Source organism: Barbus barbus (genome assembly GCF_936440315.1).
Source record: "Barbus barbus genome assembly, chromosome: 5".
Classification (NCBI taxonomy): domain Eukaryota; kingdom Metazoa; phylum Chordata; class Actinopteri; order Cypriniformes; family Cyprinidae; genus Barbus; species Barbus barbus.
In genome coordinates, this window is record NC_136733.1 from 18,838,264 (window position 1) to 18,861,051 (window position 22,788).

General features: G+C 41.9%; 2 protein-coding genes across 3 annotated transcripts in view; one reads left to right on the plus strand and one right to left on the minus strand.

The window, feature by feature from the left end:
- Positions 1-22,788, plus strand: part of LOC306870239 (mucosa-associated lymphoid tissue lymphoma translocation protein 1-like) — a 1,002,100-nt gene that overhangs the window by 390,307 nt on the left and 589,005 nt on the right. The gene's annotated exons all lie outside the window — the stretch shown is intronic.
- The window catches only part of LOC306869457 (collagen alpha-1(XXVII) chain B-like), a gene marked incomplete at its 5' end in the record, with an annotated part of 100,701 nt that overhangs the window by 15,777 nt on the left and 62,136 nt on the right, over positions 1-22,788 (minus strand). The window contains 18 exons of the mRNA XM_079416236.1: positions 5,117-5,170; positions 5,353-5,406; positions 5,852-5,905; positions 8,915-8,968; positions 9,090-9,134; positions 9,389-9,433; positions 10,026-10,079; positions 13,212-13,265; positions 13,737-13,790; positions 14,497-14,550; positions 14,769-14,822; positions 14,923-14,967; positions 16,858-16,911; positions 17,744-17,788; positions 18,734-18,787; positions 18,892-18,945; positions 22,521-22,574; positions 22,699-22,752. Of these exons, the coding sequence (XP_079272362.1) occupies positions 5,117-5,170; positions 5,353-5,406; positions 5,852-5,905; positions 8,915-8,968; positions 9,090-9,134; positions 9,389-9,433; positions 10,026-10,079; positions 13,212-13,265; positions 13,737-13,790; positions 14,497-14,550; positions 14,769-14,822; positions 14,923-14,967; positions 16,858-16,911; positions 17,744-17,788; positions 18,734-18,787; positions 18,892-18,945; positions 22,521-22,574; positions 22,699-22,752 (936 nt within the window). The remainder of the gene's footprint in view (positions 1-5,116; positions 5,171-5,352; positions 5,407-5,851; positions 5,906-8,914; positions 8,969-9,089; positions 9,135-9,388; positions 9,434-10,025; positions 10,080-13,211; positions 13,266-13,736; positions 13,791-14,496; positions 14,551-14,768; positions 14,823-14,922; positions 14,968-16,857; positions 16,912-17,743; positions 17,789-18,733; positions 18,788-18,891; positions 18,946-22,520; positions 22,575-22,698; positions 22,753-22,788) is intronic.

Consider the following 22,788-nt stretch of genomic DNA (forward strand, 5'->3'; position numbering starts at 1 on the left):
ACGACGTGTCCCGCGGCGCCATGCCCATCTCGGGACCCGTGAGTGTAACCAGTGCTGAAGTGGTCTCATATGAAGCAACCCGAGCGGCGTGACTGCGGCTACGGATGCCATATGCCCCAGGAGCTGCTGAAACTGTTTCAGCGGAACCACTGTCCTGCCTCTGAAGGAACTCAGGCAGTTCAGCACTGATTGGGCACGCTCGTCCGTGAGACGTGCCGTCATACTCACGGAGTCTAACTCCACACCGAGAAAAGAGATTCTCTGCACAGGGGAGAGCTTGCTCTTTTCCCAGTTGACCCGAAGCCCCAACTGGCTGAGGTGCCGGAGCACCAGGTCCCTGTGACCACACAACTGTTCTCGCGACCGGGCCAGAATGAGCCAATCGTCGAGATAGTTGAGGATCCTGACGCCCACTTCCCGTAACGGGGCAAGGGCGCCCTCCGCCACCTTCGTGAAGGCACGGGGAGACAGGGAGAGCCCGAAGGGGAGGACCCTGTACTGCCATGCCCGCCCCTCGAACGCAAACCGTAGGAACGGCCTGTGTCGAGGGAGAATCGAGACATGAAAGTAAGCGTCCTTCAGGTCGATCGCTGCAAACCAATCCGCGGACTGCACGCATTTGACGATGCGCTTCTGTGTCAACATCTTGAACGGGAGCTTGTGTAGGGCCCGATTCAAGACTCGCAGGTCCAGGATTGGCCGGAGGCCACCGCCTTTCTTGGGCACGATGAAGTAGGGGCTGTAAAACCCCTGCCTCATCTCGGCTGGAGGGACCGGCTCGATTGCACCCTTTGCCAGAAGGACAGCAATCTCCTCGCGCAGGACAGGTGCATCTCGGACTGCCACCGAAGTCTCGAGGATGCCACTGAACCTGGGAGGCCGCCTGGCGAACTGAATCGCATAGCCGAGTCGAACTGTGCGAATGAGCCAGCGAGACGGGCTGGGTAGCGCAAGCCACGCCCCCAGATACCGTGCAAGTGGCACCAAAGGCACAATCGACGTGCCCGCAGTGGTGCAGCGAGGGGGAGTAAGGTTGGATGGAACAGAAGGCGGTGCGTTCTGACTCATCCCCACAAAACTCCCTGAGTCCCCGGGGGGACTGGCTAGAGGTGCGCGGGGAGGCATCGCGTCCCCAGACCGCACTCTCTTGGCCACTGGCAATATGGGTCTCGGGTGAGAGTGAGGAGGCAGTGCGTCGCACACTGTCAGCCCGCAGACCTGGGAACCCGGAGGAGAGGGAAATTGCTCTTTCTTTGACAATGTGGGTACCACTGGCCCTTGAGCCAGTGGCGGAACAGAAAGAAAAGAAAACACAGGATTCTCCACCCGGCCCTCCTCCGGGGGAAGGAGCGACGCTAGCCTCGTCGTCTCCTGGGAAAGAGCAAATTCCTCCATCTCCGGGTTGTGCGCGTCAGGGCCGCTTTGTCGTCTTCCTGGAGGACTTGGCGGCCGGCTGAGGCGCAGGGGGCGCCGCACTCCTGCGAGAGGCTCGACGCACCGGCCTAGGTGACGACTCAGCACGGGGCGGAGCAGCTCTGGAGGACGCAGGAGGGCGCCCACGGCGACCAGCAGACTGGGGCCTGGCCCTTGGGCCAGCGGTGGCAGCTGGAGCATCCCGCCGTTTAGGGAGGATGTGCTGAATTGCCTCCGTCTGCTTCTGTACTGCCGAGAATTGCTGGGCAAAACCCTCGACAGTGTCGCCAAATAGCCCCGTCTGGGAGATGGAGGCGTCGAGAAAGCGTACTTTGTCGACGTCCTTCATCTCGGCCAGATTGAGCCAGAGATGGCGCTCTTGGACCACTAACGTGGACATCGCCTTCCCGAGGGACCGCGCCGTGACTTTCGTCGCCCGGAGAGCGAAGTCAGTCGCCGTGCGCAGCTCCTGCATCAACCCCGGGTCGGGACTACCCTCGTGCATTTGTTTTAGTGCCTTGGCCTGGTGAACTTGCAGGATGGCCATGGCATGCAGGGCAGAGGCGGCCTGGCCCGCAGCGCTGTAAGCCTTGGCGGCGAGTGCGGCCGTCAGCTTACAGGCTTTGGACGGGAGACGCGGACGATTCCTCCAGGTGGCGGCGTTTTGCGGGCACAGGTGCACCGCAACCGCTCTCTCCACCTGGGGAATATCCACGTACCCCCTGGCCGCCCCGCCATCGAGGGTAGTGAGGACGGAGGAGGGAGACGAGCGGCTTCTGGCCGTGAAAGGGGCCGTCCACGACTTCGTCAGCTCCTCATGCACCTCCGGGAAGAAAGGCACCGGGGCAAAGTGCGGCCGCTGGTCGCGTTTTGCGCCGATGAACCAATCATCCAGCCGCGAGGGCTCGGGACTGGGCGGTCTGTTGACCTCCAGCCCGATACTCACGGCTGCCCGGGCAAGCATGGCCGTCAGCTCTGGGTCCGGATCGGCAGTGGCGACAACACCCGAGGGGGGCAGCCCCGCCGATCGTTCATCCTCAGAGGACGAAAGCCCATCCCCCGATGCCGCGATCGACATCTGATCCTCGGGCGGCGCACCGAATGAAATGCTGGCGGCCCCGTGAGGCGAACCAGCGAAATCACTCGGGAACCGGACGGAACAAGCGCTGCGGGAGGAGTAAGAGGTCCGTGGGGACGTGCCCGGCGGAGAAGCTCTTACCGTCACCCTCAGATCTCCCAGAGCGCCAGCCGGCGGTCCTCTGCTCGAGCCAGAGAGACCGGGACGGGTGGCGGCAGAGGGTGCCAATCCTTTCAGAAAGGAAAGGCGAGAACGCAGCGTTGCCATGTTCATACGCCCACAACAGGCGCATGACTCATCCACAAACGCATCTTCAGCGTGCTGGATGCCCAGACACTGAAGACAACGCTCGTGACCGTCATCCGAGGACAGGAAGCGACCGCAACCAAGAGAACACGGACGGAACGGCATCTTTAAAAAGACGCGAACCGCCCAGTGTTTTAGAAATTTGCTCTTTCAGGTGAAGTGCCCAGGGGAATCGCTGCTGCAGGGACACCGCTGTCTGCACCGTGACGCCACCCAGGAACAAACTCTTTTTGAGGCAGAAGGCTTTGTGGAGATCGCAAACTTCTCATCCACTCGGCTCCGAAGCAAAAATCTGATGAGTGGATGCACCTGTCGCCCTTTTATACCCGTATGCACGGGGAGTGGCTCAGGTATGCAAAATCCACTAGCCAAATTTCATTGGCGTTTTCTCTTATCAGAGGCAGTCGGGGCTTCCAAGTAAATCCCCTAATGTCGTCACGACATAACTCGTAGTGACCGACAGATAGGGAACCATGGTTCCCCGAAGGGAACGAGACGCTGCGTCGAAACGCTGTGAGAACGTCTCCAGTGTGACCGCGCTCTGAATTACATGTGTAATCAGTCCAATGGATGGGCTAGACGTCACGGGCGGGTGACGTAATCGGCCAGGAAGCATAAAAGCACGTGCGGTGGAAACGGCGTCAGCTTCAAAAATGAAGCAACCACTCGCAGGGATGCCGGAAGTATGGCCCCAAGACGCAGCATCTCGTTCCCTTCGGGGTGTGGATGGAGCACAGCTAGGGCGAGAGATAAAAGGGGCCACGAGTGGCTAAGTGGGCGGGGCCTGCGTCCCGAAGGCCAACTTATGAGAAGTGAGTCTTGGTCCCCAAGAGAGGGGAGAGCAGAGGACTCTAGGCTATTGAAAACATTCTCATCCACCACAGGCATAAGCTCTCTGGCCTCGTGCTCCGGCGAGCGGAGGCCTCTAAATCTCTCTATGCGAGAGGAGACCAGATGACACTCGCCAAAACAGTCGAGCTCTCGAAGCGGAGACCTCTGCATACCGACTCTCTAATCGAGAGGAGGTCTACTACGCTCCACACGCTGGACATCCTGTAAGGAGACTCACCTAGAGCTTACCACTCACTTAACTGTCCTAGCAGAGCTCTGGCGAGCGGAGGTCTCTAAAACTCTCTAAGCGAGAAGAGGCCTGACGACACTCGCTGAAGAGTCGAGCTCTTGGAGCAGAGGCCTCTGCATGACAACTCTCTAAATCGAGAGGAGGCCTACTACACTCCGTACACTGGGCATCCTGTGAAGAGGTGCAGCTACCACTCACATAACTGCCCCAGCGGAGCTCTGGCAAGTGGAGGCCTCGAAAACTCTCTGTAGCGAGAGGAGGCCTGACGACACTCGCCGAAACGGTCGAGATCTAGGAGCAGAGACCTCTGCATACCGACTCTCTAATCGAGAGGAGGTCTACTACGCTCCACACGCTGGATATCCTGTAAGGAGACTCACCTAGAGCTTACCACTCACTTAACTGTCCTAGCAGAGCTCTGGCGAGCGGAGGTCTCTAAAACTCTCTAAGCGAGAAGAGGCCTGACGACACTCGCTGAAGAGTCGAGCTCTTGGAGCAGAGGCCTCTGCATGACGACTCTCTAAATCGAGAGGAGGCCTACTACACTCCGTACACTGGGCATCCTGTGAAGAGGTGCAGCTACCACTCACATAACTGCCCCAGCGGAGCTCTGGCAAGTGGAGGCCTCGAAAACTCTCTGTAGCGAGAGGAGGCCTGACGACACAATTGTTCTTTTAAGGTTTCTCTTTTTATATTTCTTAATTAGATATATGGTTATGATTTATTAAATGTTTTCCTCTCCTAATTACTTTATTGTTTGTACAGCACTATGGTCAACATTTTTGTTTTATTCACTGCTTTAGAAATAAATTTGAACTTTGAACATTTTAAACTTAATTGTGAACTGAATGTAATGTTTTCATACACTTAACTGCAATTAAACAAATATGTATTACAATAAAATAAAAATGTATTATAATCTGAATGTAAATTAAATTCAATTAGCTGAACTTTCAAGAGCTATTCTGACCCACTTAAGCAGGACTTAAGTACATCTTTAAATAAATTTGTAATTATAGATTTGTAAAAAAGTTATTATAAAAATAAGTGTACTTCTTTCAAGCACAATAAGATTATTAAAACATGTTTTATAATGTAAAGTTATGTGTATAATGCGTTTTTAAAATCTACTTTTAAGATTTGCACATTTAATTAAAGTACAAAGTAAAACCCACTGAACTGACAGTAATGGCATCTCTTCTGAATAAAGTCTATTACACCTAGCAAAATGAACCTACTCGATGTCCAATCAAGCCTTGCTCTCCCATATTCCCAGGAGATCCAACAGCACCCTAAAAAGTTTGGAAAAAAGTTAAAACTTAAATTTCAACATAATTAATTTGTGCTTTGTATAAAACATCTGCATATGATCACAATAACCTCACTATGGTAAATTTTGGACATGATATCATTACACAGCCGTTACACCATTCAGTACCATGTACAGTATAAGAAAACACAGCAGGTGTTTCACCTTGTCTCCTGGTTCACCTGGTAAGCCTCGCTCCCCAACCTTCCCAGGTAAACCCTGTCACACAAACCAGGAAACTAATGAACATGGAGTGTTTAGTTTTCTGTATCTTACTACAGTCTTTGGTCCCTCACAGCTAAGAAAACATATGGGAACAATAGATAGGTAATTAGAAACAAAGGGTCAATGTGGGACAAAATCTTTTTCTTATTTCGGTTTCATTCGTTAAAGTATTTTAATTAACAAAGCCAAGCTAAGTGTTTTCTATGGCCACCTGGGGACATTGTAATTGTATACAGGAACCACAACTAATCTGGCATTGGCTAAATCAGGGCATAAATATAATTGTTTAGTTAAAAAACAGTGAGATGAGTAGGACAGAGGGGTACAATAAGAAGTAACACAGCTGGAAAGTGCTGGAAAAAAGAGAACTGATCTAATAATGCTGGAAGTACAACATGAAATATCAACACATATCTGAAGATTATGTCAAGAATCTTACCACTACTCCAATCTCACCCAAAGGACCTAATACTCCCGATGGCCCTTGAGGACCCTGTTAAGAGACAGAAAACATTGGCTGTGATATCAGCTACTGAAACAATGATACAAATATGAACACTATTGTTCAAAAGATTGGAATCTTACCGAGTCCAATCTTTTGAACAATAGTGTTCAGATTTGTTACACTGATAAAAGAGACATATACAGGTACATCTCAAAAAATTTGAATTTCATGAAAAACTGCATTTTTTGGTAACTTTGGTAACATAATCAATTATGCACTCAATACTTTGTCAGGGCTCATTTAGCACAAACTCCAGCATCAGTGAGGAATGGCATGGAAGCGATCAGCCTGTGGTTCTGCTGAGGCACTATAGAGCCTTCAGCTCGTCTGGATTGTTGGATCGACTGTTTCTCATCTTTCTCTTGAAAATATACCATAGATTCCATATGGGGTTCAGGTCAGGCATGTTGGTAATATCACAGTAATATCATGGTCAGCAAAGCACTTGGAAGTGGTTTTGGCACTGTGGGCAGGTGCTAAAGTCCTGCTGGAAAAGCAAATCAGCATCTCCATAAAGCTTGTCAGCAGATGGAAGCATAAAGTGCTCCAAAATCTCCTGGTAGACGGCTGCATTGACTCTGGACTTGATAAAACACAATGGACCAACACCAGCAGACGTCACGGCACCGCAAATCATCACTGACTTCAGAAACTTCACACTGGACTTCAAGCAGCTTGGGTTCTGTGCCTCTCCAGTCTTCCTCCAGACTCCAGACATTGATTTCCAAATGAAATGCAAAATTTAAATTTATCTGAAAAGAGGACTTTGGACCACTGAGCAACAGTCCAGTTCTTTTTCTCCACAGACCAGGTAAGATGCTTCTGACGTTGTTTCTGATTCAGAAGTGGCTTGGTAGCCCTTTTCCTGAAGACATCTGAGCATGGTGACTCTTGATGCACTGACTCCAGCTTCAATCCACTCCTTGTGAAACTCTCCCAAGTGTTTGAATCAGCTTTGCTTGACAGTATTCTCAAGCTTGCCGTCATCCCTGTTGCTTGTGCACCTTTTCCTACCCAATTTCTTCCTTCCAGTCAATTTTGCATTTAATATGCTTTGATACAGCACTCTGTAAACAGCCACACCTTTCAGTAATGACCTTCTGTGACTTACCCTCTTTGTGGAGGGTGTCAATGTTCGTTTTCTGGATCATTGCCAAGTCAGCAGTCTTCCACATTATTGTGGTTTCAAAGAACAAGAGATACCCTGAATTTATACCGTAGAGATGGTCGTTTAATGAAACTCAAATGTAAATATTCTAATATATTGAGATACTGGATTTTGACTTTCATAAGCTGTAAGCTCTAATCATCAAAATTAAAACCAAAAAACTTAATGTTATGTTATGTTATTTCATGTTATGAATGTAAAATATATATGAAAGTTTCACTTTTTGAAATAAGTTACAAAACAAAGTTTTTCACAATATTTTTATTTTATTATAATTTTTTGAGATGTACCTGTATATACATGTTACAAAAGAGTTATTTTTCAAATAAATGCTGTTCTTTTTGTTCTTCAAAGAATCCTGTAGAAAAAAAAAAACACGTTCTTGTGGTTTCTACTCTAGTAAGCAGCACAACTGTTTTTATCACTGATAATAATGTTTACTGAGCATCAAATCAGCATATTTCTGAAGGATCACGTGTCACTGAAGACTGGAGTCACATTACAGGAATTACAGGAATAAATTTAATTATAATATTTCACAATATTATGTTTTTTAATGTATTTGATTACATATGTCACAAATCCTGGCCATGAACTTCCATTCGCTTACCAACGGAGGCCACTCACTCACCACAGGGATTCTTGCATTACATTAACTGTTGCACGCCACCTCAGACTACAATTCCCATCATCCATTGCACTGACGACACACACAGCTGATTGCACTGATCACACACTCTACATAAACCATGGACTTCCTCTTCCTCTCTGCCGAGTATTGTTTAGCGTATATCTTAGCGATAGCTACTCTACAGAGCCCTGTCAGTTGTTAGTCTTTCCTTGCTAGTTTTCTCGTGTTTTGATTCCTGCCTGTGTTTCCTGGATTAACCCTTTGCCTTGCCGTTCGGACTTTGTTTGCCCCTCGTTTGGATCATTGCATGTGTACCTGGATTATCTCTCTGCCTTGCCCTGTTGGATATTGTTCGCCGATCGTCGACCCACGCTTGCCCTAGGATCACTCTTGTGTCTTGCCCATGCCATATCTGTTTGCCGTTGTTTGTCCCTGCCTGTGTATTGACTATGTTTATAAATAAAAGTTTGCACTTGGATCCGCACGTCTCACGTCTCGTTCACCCCATTACAACATATTTGCAGCCTTGGTGCAACCAAGCTCCAAACGTTTTGACAGTGGCGTATGTTAACCTCATTTATCATTGCCATTTAATGTGGGCTGGCATATCATCTCTGTAATTTCTTTAAGCAAAGTTTGATGTGATTTTATAGTTTTATTTCAATATCACATTCAAACATAAAAGACATTCTGAGGAATGTCTTAGTGTTTTTGTCCAAACAACAGAAGTCAATGGGCACCAAAACGGTTTCTTTCAACAACCTATTTGCTACACCTCTGAAACATCTTTCCAGACCATTTAATAATATTAACCCATAGCCAAACAGCTATTCAGGCAATTCTTTTCCAAACCTGACTCCATTCTGGTACGGAACTGTAACTTATCTCAAATCACTCGATTCCAGATGGATAAAATCAGTTTTTTTTCAAGAATGGATAAAATCTGTTTTTTTTTCAAGAATAAATGCTGCAATTAGTTCTGTCACATCACATTGACATAATCAAACCTGATGTCACATGTAAAGGCACCATATTTAATCACATTTGAACAGTGGAGGGGAACAAAGTCAGTTATTAAAGGCTTAAATTTCAGTCTGAAATAGATGGACTGCTTCATGAACATTTTATAGAGCTTTTTTGTCATTTTGGAGCTTGACAGTCCAAAACCTCATTCATTATATATGAATGATGTACTTACAGGTTCTCCTAAGATTCCCTTTGCGCCAGGAGGTCCTGATGGTCCTTGAACACCCTAGAAAATGGATATACATATTTAATTTCAAAATGTATATATTATAAACTTTTTTTATTTTTTCCAATTAATTGTTTTTCAAAAACTGTTGAAAATGTTTATCAAACAATCAATTACTCACAGGAAATCCAGTTGGTCCGGTTTCACCAGTTTCACCAATTTTACCCTATTACACAAGAGAGAATCTCAATGTATCTGCATCTTGTCACTGGGGCAGTCCCCTGTTCTTTACATTTAAAAGGTGCATAGTAGTACCATAAGTGTATTTGGGCATAAGGTACAAGGTACAAGGTACAAAGGTGTCCCTTTGAGGATACTGCCCCAGTGACACGCATAATTTTTGCATAATTTTTATTTATTTATTTTTCTGGACAGTGTCAAAATTTAAGAGATATAAAACAAATAAAACTGTAATTTTACCATTTGTCCATTGAAGCCTTGTTTCCCCAATGGGCCTTCAGGACCCTGCAGAAAAGGGACAGAACCCAAGAGAGTCACCAACTATTTTCCATTGCAACAACCAAATCAAAATATTCTTTATTCGGTTAGATCAAACCAAAACCAAGTATTTTGTAAATGTTTTGAGACAACCTTCAATGCACCCTCTTTCCAGCATTGTAAGGTTAATAAAATGTTGTGCTGACAATTTAGATGTGTTTCATATGTTGTTTTGTTCTGTGGTAGGGAAAATGCCATGCATGCCAGCATGGAGGAAGTCAAGTACTTCATCTTGAAAAATAGCATAGCATTACTACGCTACTTTCAACACGCACCATTCACTTGATTTTGAAGTTATTAACATCTCATGAGGATAAAATTGCAAACAATTACTAAGCTAAATGTTTCAAGATCTCAATATTAAGCTGCCAGTGAAGATAAATATCAAATTAATCATATGCAGCCCTAATTGTTCTTATAAACAATAGTGAAAACAAGGAAACCGTAATGTCTTTGGTCCAAAAACGTGAAAGTTTAGGACTATTTTCTAATCAGTATCATGACTGTAAGATATTATGCAGTAACTTAGCTATACAAGAATCATTGCTGAATATTTCACCTTCATTCCCATCACTCCTTTGTCTCCGACTGGTCCATCTGGTCCCATCGCACCCTGCGTAGAATATAGAGGTGCAACTGCCATTATGGAGCAGACACACATGGGTGTAAAACATTTTTTTAACCAAACAGCAGAGGGCACACTTGTACAAACAAAGACATTTTGAATTTGTCAGTGGTGATACTCTGGGTCAAGAGAACAAGTTTACTATTACCACCTAGTGTAACTATCAGATATACAGTATAGCATTAGTCAAAGTTTGACAAACCTATATGACATATAGACAAATAATTCAGAGTAATTTGTATGACTTATGGTCCTGACCGAGTCAAATCTCCAGCTTACCAGGGGCAAAAACCTGAATGAATGCAGCATTAAAGACTTCTGTGAAACATTAGCCTTTCACATCATGGAAGCTCAGTTACAGTAAAATGGAAAGCTGCCATTATATTTCCATTGTGATGATTCATAAGCCTTATGAAAAATGTAAAGCCACAGCTGAGTGATCTCTGATTTTGAGGGATTTCTTTGTCTGGAAGGTGGAAATAGTGATCAATGGGGATATTATGATGGCTGCAACTGCTGTGGCTCCTGCTGAAGAACAGACGTGTGGTGCTCCTTGCTTTTGTGGGCCAGTGCAATACTGCTGCCTCTGTTCTTGTGATCTGATGTCATTCAGTAAACTTTTGACCTTTCAGGGGCTAATGACAACATTTGGACTAATTGGAATCAGACCTGGACAGAAACTTGAATCATAAAAGGAGGTCAAAATAAAACTTCCTTTAAGGGACCTTTCTGAATCCTAATTCTAACAGCCCTGCCCTTGTTTGAGTGGCAATGTTTTGTAGATTTTCAACAAAACTTCAGCTGAATTTCAGTAGCATTTTTCGGTAACACTTTATTTTAAGGTGTTCTTGTTACACGTTACATGTACTTACTATTATAACAACAATAAATTATGCATATTTACATGCAACTAACCCTAAGTCAAACCCTAGCCCTAATAGATTTAAATGTACTTAAATGTATAATTACACTGTAACAAGGACGCCTTAAAATAAAGTGTAACCCATTTTTTTTTTTTAATTCTATGCTGATATATTTACTGCTATGTTACTCTAAAAGTTGTTTTAAAAAAGGTAAAAAGTGTATTTTTTGTCTCACTAGCATCACCAAACTAAACTGCAAAACTTATGACTGATTTCCTGAACATTTTATGATATTGGTTAGAAAACTGACATCACTAAAATTCATATTATTGGTATTTAATCACATTATGTTGCTGTGTTAAGCTGATCGGAATGCTCAACAATTGTCATTTACAATAAATTGCATGTACAAAATACAACAGTAGAGTGAATTCAATTTACACCACCTGCATAAATTGATTAAAAATAAAGCTAAAACACCTAATATGCATTCTTTTATCATTTTATAGAATCTTTCTGTATTGTAGAAAAGGTACATTACCATCTTGCAATATTTCTTCCTAACTCACAAATACAAACTTTCAAGAGGACTTGAATAGCTCAGAAGATTTAAGAATTTGAGTTGATCTTACAGCATGTCCAATGAACTTTTAACTTTATTATCAACATTTCAAACTATTTTGAATTTGTCTGTGAGGTGAGAAGACTTTCTATTCCTCAATAAATTACATGAATATTGGCCTCTAAAGAGCATTGAGATAAATACTAAGTAAATGGATAAATGATCCAGATAAATCTGTCTGTGGGAACTAACAGAAATGATCATTCTGAAAAGGATTAATGTTTCATTTGTAATGGTGAATTAAGTTTATGAAATGTGTTTTTGTGACGTGAGTAAAGACAGTTATGAGTGCTGAAATTTCTGATGGGAAGCTAGAAAGCTATTAGAGATTGTATTAACACATTAAACTACATGAACTTCATTAAGAGTGAAGCTTCAATGCAAATGTCCACACTAAATCATAGTAGACCCTATTAACTTTCCTAATGCAGGTTCTTGGTCTTACTGTGAACGATATATCAATGCAGGTTATTGCAAAGAAATAGAAACAAAGTTTAAACAAACTAAAACAAAATGACTCAAGTGTTCTTTTCATGTAGGCTGTGCAAGCTATTGGATAATGTTAACCTAAAGCCAATTAGGTAACAGAAAGGCCAGTTTTCAAAATTAATCAATTTCTGAAGGATAAAATCAACCAATCCTACATTTTTTTTCTCATTGAATATTGTGCTTCTCTTTGAAATATGTCACATTACATAAGTAAAATTTGTGCAAATGGTATTCATATTGACTTGAAGAGTTTTTCGAGTGTTCTTATCTGCCGAGATTCGTCGTAAATCTGACATCATTGACGTAATCCAATCTCCAAGTTTGAGAGTTTCCCATCAGTACTTGAAGGCTGAACTCTTTAGCAACCCCCACAGGTTCCTATTACCCATAACACCCATAACCTATGACACACACTAAAACTTGACTTTCACAGTGAATCCAATATGGTCCAAGCTGCTCATGAGTACTGCTACCTCCACAGCTGATGGGAGTCCTTTGTTTGCCCTCAACACCCGTGGCTCGCTTTGATTCGGAGCAGATCCCTGTGGCTGGCACTGATTCCTTTTATTTTTATAGTTTTTATTTTTTAGACATTATGTGAAGTAGATTTTTTTCCCAATCAGTGATAGGTTTGTCCTAATGTTTTGTGTTTGAGCTTTGTAGACATTATCATCATTGTGGGGATAAAACTAAAATACAGGAAATTTGTATGTAAAAGTGGTGTGTAATTTTAAAATTTTAATTAGGTTTTAATGGTAATGTAATCAGAGCTGATGTGAAGATACCATCTGTCAAGCTCTTTTGCCATGATACTGTCACTGACTGTAAATGTAAAGAAATATAGCTTCCAATAACCACTAAATTAGCAGGATGCAAAACTCATTACAGGCCTATGTGACCTTGAATGGCCTCCTCTAAGAATAATGTTTTTTTGAGTATACAGTGATAACTATCTAGAGAGATTACAAAAATATGTTAATGGATAGAGTTGTAAAATTAAGACTTCTGCTGATGAGCATAGCTTGAACATTACACTGTTTTACTTACAAAAATATCTTACTTTTAATTCTTGAATATTTTGACTTTCCAAGGCACATGTTTATGTAAGGACCATCATTACTAATAGTCAAAATGATAAGTTCTTACCCTTCTGCCTTTGGGTCCTCTGGTGCCGCTGAGGCCCCTTGACCCGGGAGGCCCCTGGAAACACAGAACAGAGTCCTGAATCAGGCAGCAGGAGAACGTTCCCTGAGAAATTCAGTTAGTGCTGGCAAGAGTCTCTGGCAGGCAAACAAACATCACTTGACCCGATTACAACAGCAGGATGAAAGCTCTGTCCTTCAAAGGCTGGTGTTTATGTTTATACTACGTTGCACGTTTTGCCCTCCTCACAGGGTTATCCATGTCCCTTAAAAGGTATTTCCTGCCAAGCGCTTGCATGACGTCAACATTTGTGTGAAAAGAGCAAGGAAGCCCAAGGAGTTGTCAGGTTTCATTCAGTAGGATGCTTATTACGCTATTGTCTGAGTCTATCATCAGTGTGCATGGACAGCTCTAATGAGAGAATGTAAACAGTGCTGTGCGGAGGCAAAATGTTAATTTGATTACTGACTCTTGGCCAGGGATAAATGAAGTCAATTTATATATATTGAATACATAACATTGACTTACTGGTGTACCTTCTGGTCCAGGTGGGCCTCTCTCACCCGGGGCCCCTGGGTGTCCCTAAAACAACAATCACAGGCACATCATTATAGAACAATCTCTATTACAAGAAATAAACTCTAAAAAACTGTATTTGTTCTATAGTTTCGTTTTAACTATACTACTGTACACCATTGCAAGTTAACTTGGTGGTGCGGTAATTTAAACAAAAAAGCTTGTGATTACTATTATTAACATATTTGTGCAGCATAGAAGAAAGAGCTCTTATAAGCATGATGTAGCAAACTACACTGAGAACAACTCCTATGTTGTTCATTGGCAAGCGCTCAATTAACAATGGAAATGAAGACAGAAAATTTTTTTTTAATTGCCATGGGCAACAAATACATACTGTACAGACAGTTTTAAGTGTTATAGGAACTATTGAAACACTGAAATGACAACAAAACTTCTTGGAAAGACTGGAAGGTTGCTGTTGGGGTTCTTTGGAGTGGCTTGAATTTGGTTTCAACTTTGACATTGTTCCCAAACCACTTCACGCAGCAAATGGCTACAATTTCCTTATGTCATTGAAAGGGAAATGACTCTTGCAGTGGTCTAGCTGATTATCTCATGAATGGAAAATGGCTGATGAGGCATTTTCCCACATACTACTACTTTCCAACCATTGTAGCTGTGAGCTGTGTGAGTTATTGTGACTGCCCAAGGTTAAGTGGGTATTAAAGTTCCCCAGAGAGCAGAGACGAGATCCAGACTTACTCCTTACCATCGCTCCCTTTTCTCCAGATGGCCCGGGCAGACCCATCTCACCACGATCTCCCTGAGAGCACAAGAAACACATCTAAGCCAAACAACACAGCAGAAGATAATACTAACATCAAGGAAAGACAACATTGACCATCATACAAAACCAACATAAAAGTCTGATGATTGATTTAAAATACATGCCATATATAAACAGGAACCAAATTTAATCTGAATTTAAAATTATTACACATGGCGGAATGCTGTGAAACTGCTGTGGAATGGAATGCTGACCTTTTCTCCAGGAAAGCCCACCTCACCGACAGGTCCGATGAAACCAATAAGACCCTATTGTGCACAAAGAAATAAGGGAAAAAGAAAATCAAAGATCATTAACTCCAGATTATGACGCATATAAATATACAGAAGTATACGAAAAATCCATTACCCTCTCACCGAGCATCCCAGGATTTCCAGGAAATCCAGGCTCTCCCTATTTGCAAAGGGACAAGATTTACAATTCAAAAACTCACTTAGATGTTAATGTATTCATTAACAACATAACCTCTAATAAAGGGGACTCATTCATACATCATTGGGAACAGAAAACAAGTAAAGGGTGTTTCTTCAACTATGGAACTATATTGCCCATAATTAGGTTTTATCCAATGTTGGTGTACTTGTTTACCAAGGAGACAACAGTGTCAGTGAAGAGCTTGAGATAAAATAAGACATGTGATGTGCGAGAACAAGAATAATTGAGGCAAATATTTTAAACATAGTATTTGATTTTTTAACTTTCATTCAAGCTGTAATTTAGTCAAATACAATATGCAAAAAATATATTTTGACAGTATTTAGAATACATTTATGAAAAGTCTTAAATGCTTCAATACATTATTAAAAACAAATTATTAAAAATATATCAAAATGTAATTTTCATCACAGAATACTGCCAACTCTATAAAGCCAACTGTATGGCATTTTATAAACACATTTCTAAAGCCTCTAAATGATCAACATTATCAAAACCTACTACACAATCCACACCTTCTGTTATCTGATTGATGTACTTTTTTAGCAAGAAAAGTCCTTGTAGTATAACTGTAAAAATGGCCACCTTACATGTGTCTTTTTGCTGTGAAATATTTACTGATTTTTATAAAGTAAACATACAAATAACTTTTATATTGTTAGTTTTATTTCAAGATAAAAACTTGCTAGACTGAAGCAACTTTGGTTTACTTGATATATTACTTTTTAGAAAAATCATGTTGAAATGTGAGCATCAAACATGATTAACAAGCTTTTGAAGAACATTTCTGTCTCTCAATCATCATTGTATTGCATTGCATTACACTACTACTACAGAGCTTTGATCATAAAACTAAACATTTAAATGTCTTATAAGGAATAATTCAACGGACCGGAGTCAATTATTGCACTTATAATACGGTTACCAATCCTCAAATCTTGCTCAGATGTTGCATTTAAAGATATTCATTAGGTTTTTGTTCTTAAAATGCTCTTGGGGGTAGGATTCATTTCTTACACATCTCATCTAACACCTCCATTGTTAATTCAAAAACGTAATTTTAGACCTAGTAACGGAGGCTTAAGCCATTTATAGAAGACTAATGCAGTTATGAATAATTAATAATGAAGTTATTAGACAGACAGAAGGAGATAGAGATTAATCATGTGTGAAATACCTGAGTCTGTGCATCTCTAAATAGTGATTGGCAGCAGCGTCTCTACTATTAGCCGAACTGTAAGTTTATCTGTTTATCTGTTATCTTGTTGTTTACTATGTTTATTTGCTTGGTCATTGTCGTTGTGGGTTTTGGTTCTCTTATTGATACAAGCTGTAAGGACCTTTGAAATAACTGAAATCATTTGGTGAAGTGATATGGACATGTTATGTGGTCAAGACCTGCCTGGAACTAGTTCATCCGTGTGTTTCCCTGAAAATAATTGCACACCTTGGAACGTTTGTCAACCAATCAGATTCAAGCAGTATATTTTGGGCCGCTTAATAAAACAGAGGTCTTTATGAACTCTATTTTCTCCTATGCCATACTATATGAGCCACAAATGCCTGACGTATCAAGTATGATACTCAATAAAAAAACATATATTAAAACAAATTTTCCTGAATATTATTTCATACATAAGCCTTCATATGGTTAAACATGGTGTGATGATGATATAATGTGGTGGGAATTTTCATTAAGAATTGATTACTTTTAAAGAAAAAACTATTAAGATTGAGAGTCTAAAGATTTTCCTTTGGGCCAAACTTGGCCAAATAGTTGAAGAAACACATTTAATGGAAAATTGGAGTCTAAATTATAGTGGCCATTTGGCTGTCATGAATTCTTACCTTCATTCCATCCTCCCCTGGATTCCCAGGGAAACCCTTCCTCCCAGGTCTGCCCTGAACAGAAAGTAGAAATGACCCATAGTACTGAACTCCCAATCCTTTAAATCTAGTCTCTGACATCTCATTAGCCATCGTTCCAATGTCCTCCATTCACCAATATATGAGCTCTCCCAGAGAGAGAGCACAGCTTCATTAAATAATTCAGCAACAGATGCATCACTTCCTGTCTCACAAATCCAGTGAACAATACTCAGAAGTGTTTATATTGGAGCTTGGATAGATATCCCCTGGTCATCTATTAGCTAATGTCTGACTCTTTTGTCTCATTATCTAAATTATCAACACTGGCCTCACTTGGACAGACTCTATCTACTCTAAGTCCTGGATCTTTGGCAAGGTTTGTACATGAAAAAGTGGGTTAAAGGCAATGAACTGTTCATTTAAATTCATCTCTTGTCAGGTACAGGCAGCTGTTTGTATGACAGGCTTTGGCATAAGGACAGACTATTCTTTACTACATTTTACACCATCATTGCTGAATCAGGGTCAAGTCTGGATGCTGTTGTGAAATTATTTTGGGAGTGAGGGAGATTGTTGTATTTGGAGGTATTTAAAACTAACACATTATAAAAGTCTTTGCTGAGTGACATAAACCAACAGGAGTGTCTGAAGTCTATTACTATATTATGATAAATGCTCAACTGTAACACAACAAAATTAAAATATTACAAGAAAACATGAACCAGCATCAACAACTTTAAAGGAACTGGTCATGAGCCGTGAGGCTCCTTAGAATGTCAATAGGCTATAAGTCAATGCGATTGCTAAGATGTCTAATTGAAGTTTAACTCAAGATATCCAAGGGGTGTATCAAGAAAGCACTCACCTCTAGTCCTGGAGCCCCTGGTGCTCCTACTGAGCCCTGATCTCCCTGTGGTTTAAAACAGATGCGTTATAATTTTAGAAGTAATAAGCATCTACAAAATTATATTGGTTAGGATTTTAACCTTTTTTATATGCATATGAGCAAAAGCCTTTTGAAAACACCTGTAATACAATGACATCTTAGATTCTATAAGCTTCTAATAAGTTATGCTTTATATGCATGAATTTGGATGTTAAAATAGAAAGGATTCATTTAAAATGTGGTGTTGATTATTCTTTGCCATATAAATGTTATTTTCAACACCAAGTAACGCAGAATATCTCTAAACTGGTCTTGATAATTTGATTTGATTTTGTTAAAGTTGTGCCTCATTGTGCTGGTACATTACTAAGTCTTAATAAAAAGGAAATATGTTAATAATAGGCATGCTAATAAGCAACTAGTTAATAATGAGAATTGTTCCATATACTAGCGCGTTACCCAATTTAAACATATCTAGTTGTTGTATGCATTTATGTGTCACCTATTTATCTATGGAATTTTTATTTTACCTAATATATCATAGAAAATGTATGACTCTTCCATGGAATCTCATGGCTATATAATGGTAAAACTCCAGGCCTTGATGGGTATACAAAGGAATTTTACTGGCCTTGCATAAAAACCTTGTTGTTTAAGAATGTACGCCAAACATTGATATATTTGGTTTTACCCAAAGGCAAATATTTATAATTATACTTACAACTGGACCTATTAGATGTTGGTTTTGCTTCCTTGTATTTGCCAATAGACTTACAAATGTAGTTGCAGAATGAAGTAATCTTTTATGGTTTTTATGCACAGAGAATAATTATCACATAAACATGTTTTTAAACACTGTTTATAACTATATATGCAGATACTGTATACAGTTGTAGATTTAGATTTATAGTTATAAATTCAGGATTTATTCCTAAACCAAAGAAGGGTCAGAACTTGTCCAGATCCTACCTCATGTCCAGGAACTCCTCTGGGGCCTGGAATCCCTCTCGTTCCTGCATTCCCCTGTGAGGCATTAAAAAATGAGCATATTTGCCCCCTTTTACAATTTGGGACCAATTACAAATTTTGGGAAGGGGACCAAAAGCTTAAAGAAGAGAGATGCACACCTTTGGGCCCTCAGCGCCATTCTGTCCTGGAGGTCCAATATCTCCGGGAAAACCCTAAGAAAAGGTAACAACATTAGTCTTAGCACTACATTCATTATACTTTATCTAAGAAGACTCCCTCAGCTACTCAACTACAACTTCTCACTCTGAAAGCTATTGGAATACTGTGTGAGAGTGCACTACAAGTGCAGTTTTATGTTGTAAGTCTGTGAGTTGGCTACATTTTGTTGCCAATTTAAGACATAGAAAGTGCACTTATGTGCAGCTGAAAGACACTGCGTCATGCTTTTTCACTATAGTTTATTTTCTGTGATGGGTTTGTATGCGAACTGAACTTCAGTGGGAAGAATTTAATGTCCATCTCTCTACGGTTATTTTATATGAACAAAATGAAGGAACTACTAAAGCCAATGATGATATTTATAATATTGATGATATTATCATCAAGATGGTGCCGCGCATGGCAGCCATTGTGCTTGGCTCTCCAGTTGTTTTAGTGTTTCTGTTAGTTTTTCCTGTTTTTTGTTTGTCTAACATGATCAGTTTCACCAAGGAAGAACTGCTGAACATTCGGCAGAACACTCCACAAAATCTCCAACCGGTTTTCGATTATTCGTTTTGCATAGTAGTCGGCGGAGCTGCAGCGCTGTTTAGACGCTTCAGGACACACAGACGGGGAAGCAAGCCGGCTCGCTCGTGAAGCTCAGACAGCGTGGATTTCGAATGCCGTTGCCTAGCATCCATCTGGCTAATCTCCGCTCTCTACCCAACAAAACGGACGAACTCCTTCTGCTTTCCCGGTCAAACAAGGACTTTTCAAACTCTGCTGCTCTGTGTTTCACGGAAAACTGGCTGAACGACACCTTTCCAGACAGCGCATTACGGCTGCCTAATTTCCAGCTGATCAGAGCAGATCGCGACGTGGAATCAACAGGGAAAACGCGCAGCGGCGGGACATGCTTTTACATCAATGAGAGGTGAAGATGTAACTGTGTTAAAGAAGATGTGCTTTTCAGGTCTAGAAACGCTCTTCATTAACTGCAAGCCGTTCTATTTGCCGCAGGAGATTTGTTTGTTCATTCTCGTGAGTGTCTACATTCCACCGCAAACGAACGTGAGCTCAGCTTTACAGAAACTCGCTGATCTGATCACAGACACAGAACAACAACACCCGGACTCTGTTTTAATCATTCTCTGGGACTTTAATAAAGCAAATCTCTCCCGTGAACTGCCCAAATACAGACAGCATGTTACATGTCCCACCAGAGACAGTAATACCTGTATTAAGGACTGTAAAGAGATGGACTAACGAGACAGAGCGGGTTTTACAAGCCTGTCTCGACCTTACTGATTGGAGTGTTTTTGATGCTGCTGATGATCTGGACGAGAGTCTCACAGAGACTGTAACATCGTATATCAGTTTATGTGAGTATATGTGCATTCCTACCAGGACTCCTCTAACTTATAACAACGACAAACCGTGGTTCACTGCAAAACTCAGACATCTCCGTCAGGCCAAAGAAGATGCTTACAGGAATGGGGACAGAGTCTTGTATAAACAGGCCAAATGCACACTGGAAAATGAGATCAGATGGGCAAAGAGGAATAATTCCAATAAATTAAGGATCCAATTCTCTTCCAGTGACACGGCTTCAGTGTGAAAGATATCGCCAATTACAAGACACCATCCCCCAGCACAGTGGAGAATCAACAACTGGCAGACGATCTTAATGCGATCTATTGCAGGTTTAAAAAAACACCATTCACACCTTCTGCAACCCCCCTCTCCCCCACACCTGAACTGCAGATAAGAGAAGCTGACGTGCCCCAGGTCTTCAAAAAGAACAAGAGAAGGAAGGCACCAGGCCTAGACGGTGTGACACCAGGTTGTCTGAAATCCTGTGCTGACCAGCTGGCCCCCATCTTCACACAGATCTTCAACAGATCACTGGAGCTGTGTGAAGTCCCCTCATGCTTCAAACGCTCCACCATAATCCCCATCCCAAAGAAACCCAAAATAACAGGACTTAACAACTACAGACCTGTGGCTCTAACATCTGTGGTCATGAAGTCATTTGAAAAACTGGTTTTGGCTTATCTGAAGGACATCACTGGACCCCCTGCAGTTTGCCTACAGAGCAAACAGGTCTGTGGATGATGCAGTCAGCATGGGACTGCATTACATCCTGCAACACCTGGACAGACCAGGGACTTATGTGAGGATCCTGTTTGTGGACTTCAGCTCGGCCTTTAACACTATCATTCCAGACCTCCTCCTGCCCAAACTAACTCAGCTCTCCGTCCCCACCTCGATCTGTCAGTGGATCAACAGCTTCCTGACAGACAGGCAGCAGCTATTGAGGCTGGGAAAATTCATATCCAGCACCCATACGATCAGCACTGGAGCTCCTCAGGGCTGTGTTCTCTCCCCACTGCTCTTCTCCTTCAATGACTACAACAACGACTGCACATCTAAAGACCCCTCTGTCAAGCTCCTGAAGTTTGCAGATGACACCACACTGATCAGCCTCATCCAGGACGGTAACGAGTCTGCTTACAGACAGGAGGTTAAGGAGCTGGCTGTCTGGTGCAGTCTTAACAACCTGGAGCTCAACACGCTCAAAACTGTGGAGATGATCGTGGACTTCAGGAGAAACCCCCCTGCACTCCCCCCACTCACCATCATGAACAGCACTGTGACTGCAGTGGAGTCATTCAGGTTCCTGGGCACCACAATTTCTCAGGACCTGAAGTGGGGCATTCACATTGACTTTATTGTGAAAAAGGCCCAGCAGAGGTTGTACTTCCTTCGCCAGCTGAGGAACTTCAACCTGCCACAGGACTTGCTGAAACAGTTCTACTCCGCCATCATTGAATCCATGCTCTGCACTTCTATAACTGTCTGGTTCAGCTCAGCTACCAAATCTGATCTCAGAAGACTACGGAGGGTAATCCGGCCTGCTGAGTGAATCATTGGTACAACCCTCCCCAGTCTCCAAGAACTGTACTCATCCAGAGTAAACAAAAGGGCTAAGAAAATCACTCTGGATCCCTCACATCCGGCACACTCCCTCTTTGAACTTTTGCCATCTGGTCGACGCTACAGAGCTCTGAGCACAAGAATGACCAGGAACAGTTTCTTCCCTCAGGCAATCCATCTCATGAACACTTGAACTCTTAACAATAAATATTAAACTCACAACACTATCATACTTTTTATTTTTTATTTTATACACATACTTATTACATTTCAAATTTGCACCTAACATACCTGTACATACTGAATTGTCTATTTTGTATATTGTGTTTGTGCTATTTGTCACATTGTCCATTTTTGTATATTTGTACATTATTTTTTTTTTTTTTTTTTTACTATCTGTGTACTGTCCTGTTGCTGTCATTCTGTCGCACTGTGGAGCTACTGTCACTAAAACAAATTCCCCATATGTGCAAACATACCTGGCAATAAGGTTAATTATGATTCTGATTATTATCTTATAACAGACACAGCTGATTTGTGATTAGATGTGTAGTGTAAAACAAGAAATCATTAGTCTTTAAATGTACACAAGGCAATGACCTTTCTTTGTAGATAGAGCACACTTGGCCTGCAATGAAAGCACAATTACCTTAGGGCCAGGTGGGCCTGGCAAACCATCTGGGCCTCGATCTCCAGGTTTCCCCTGAAAGACAAACAGTTTGCTATAATTTGACTCTTTATCAAATCAGAACTAAAGATTTAAGATTAAACAACCTGGCAAAATACAATGAAATAACAAAAATCATAAAAAGGTTGTATGAATTAACCTGTGGCCCTGGCTTTCCTCGAATTCCTGGTAAACCTGGTGAGCCCTGATTACCCTGGAAAATTAAGTCAATTATAAGTACACAGTTACT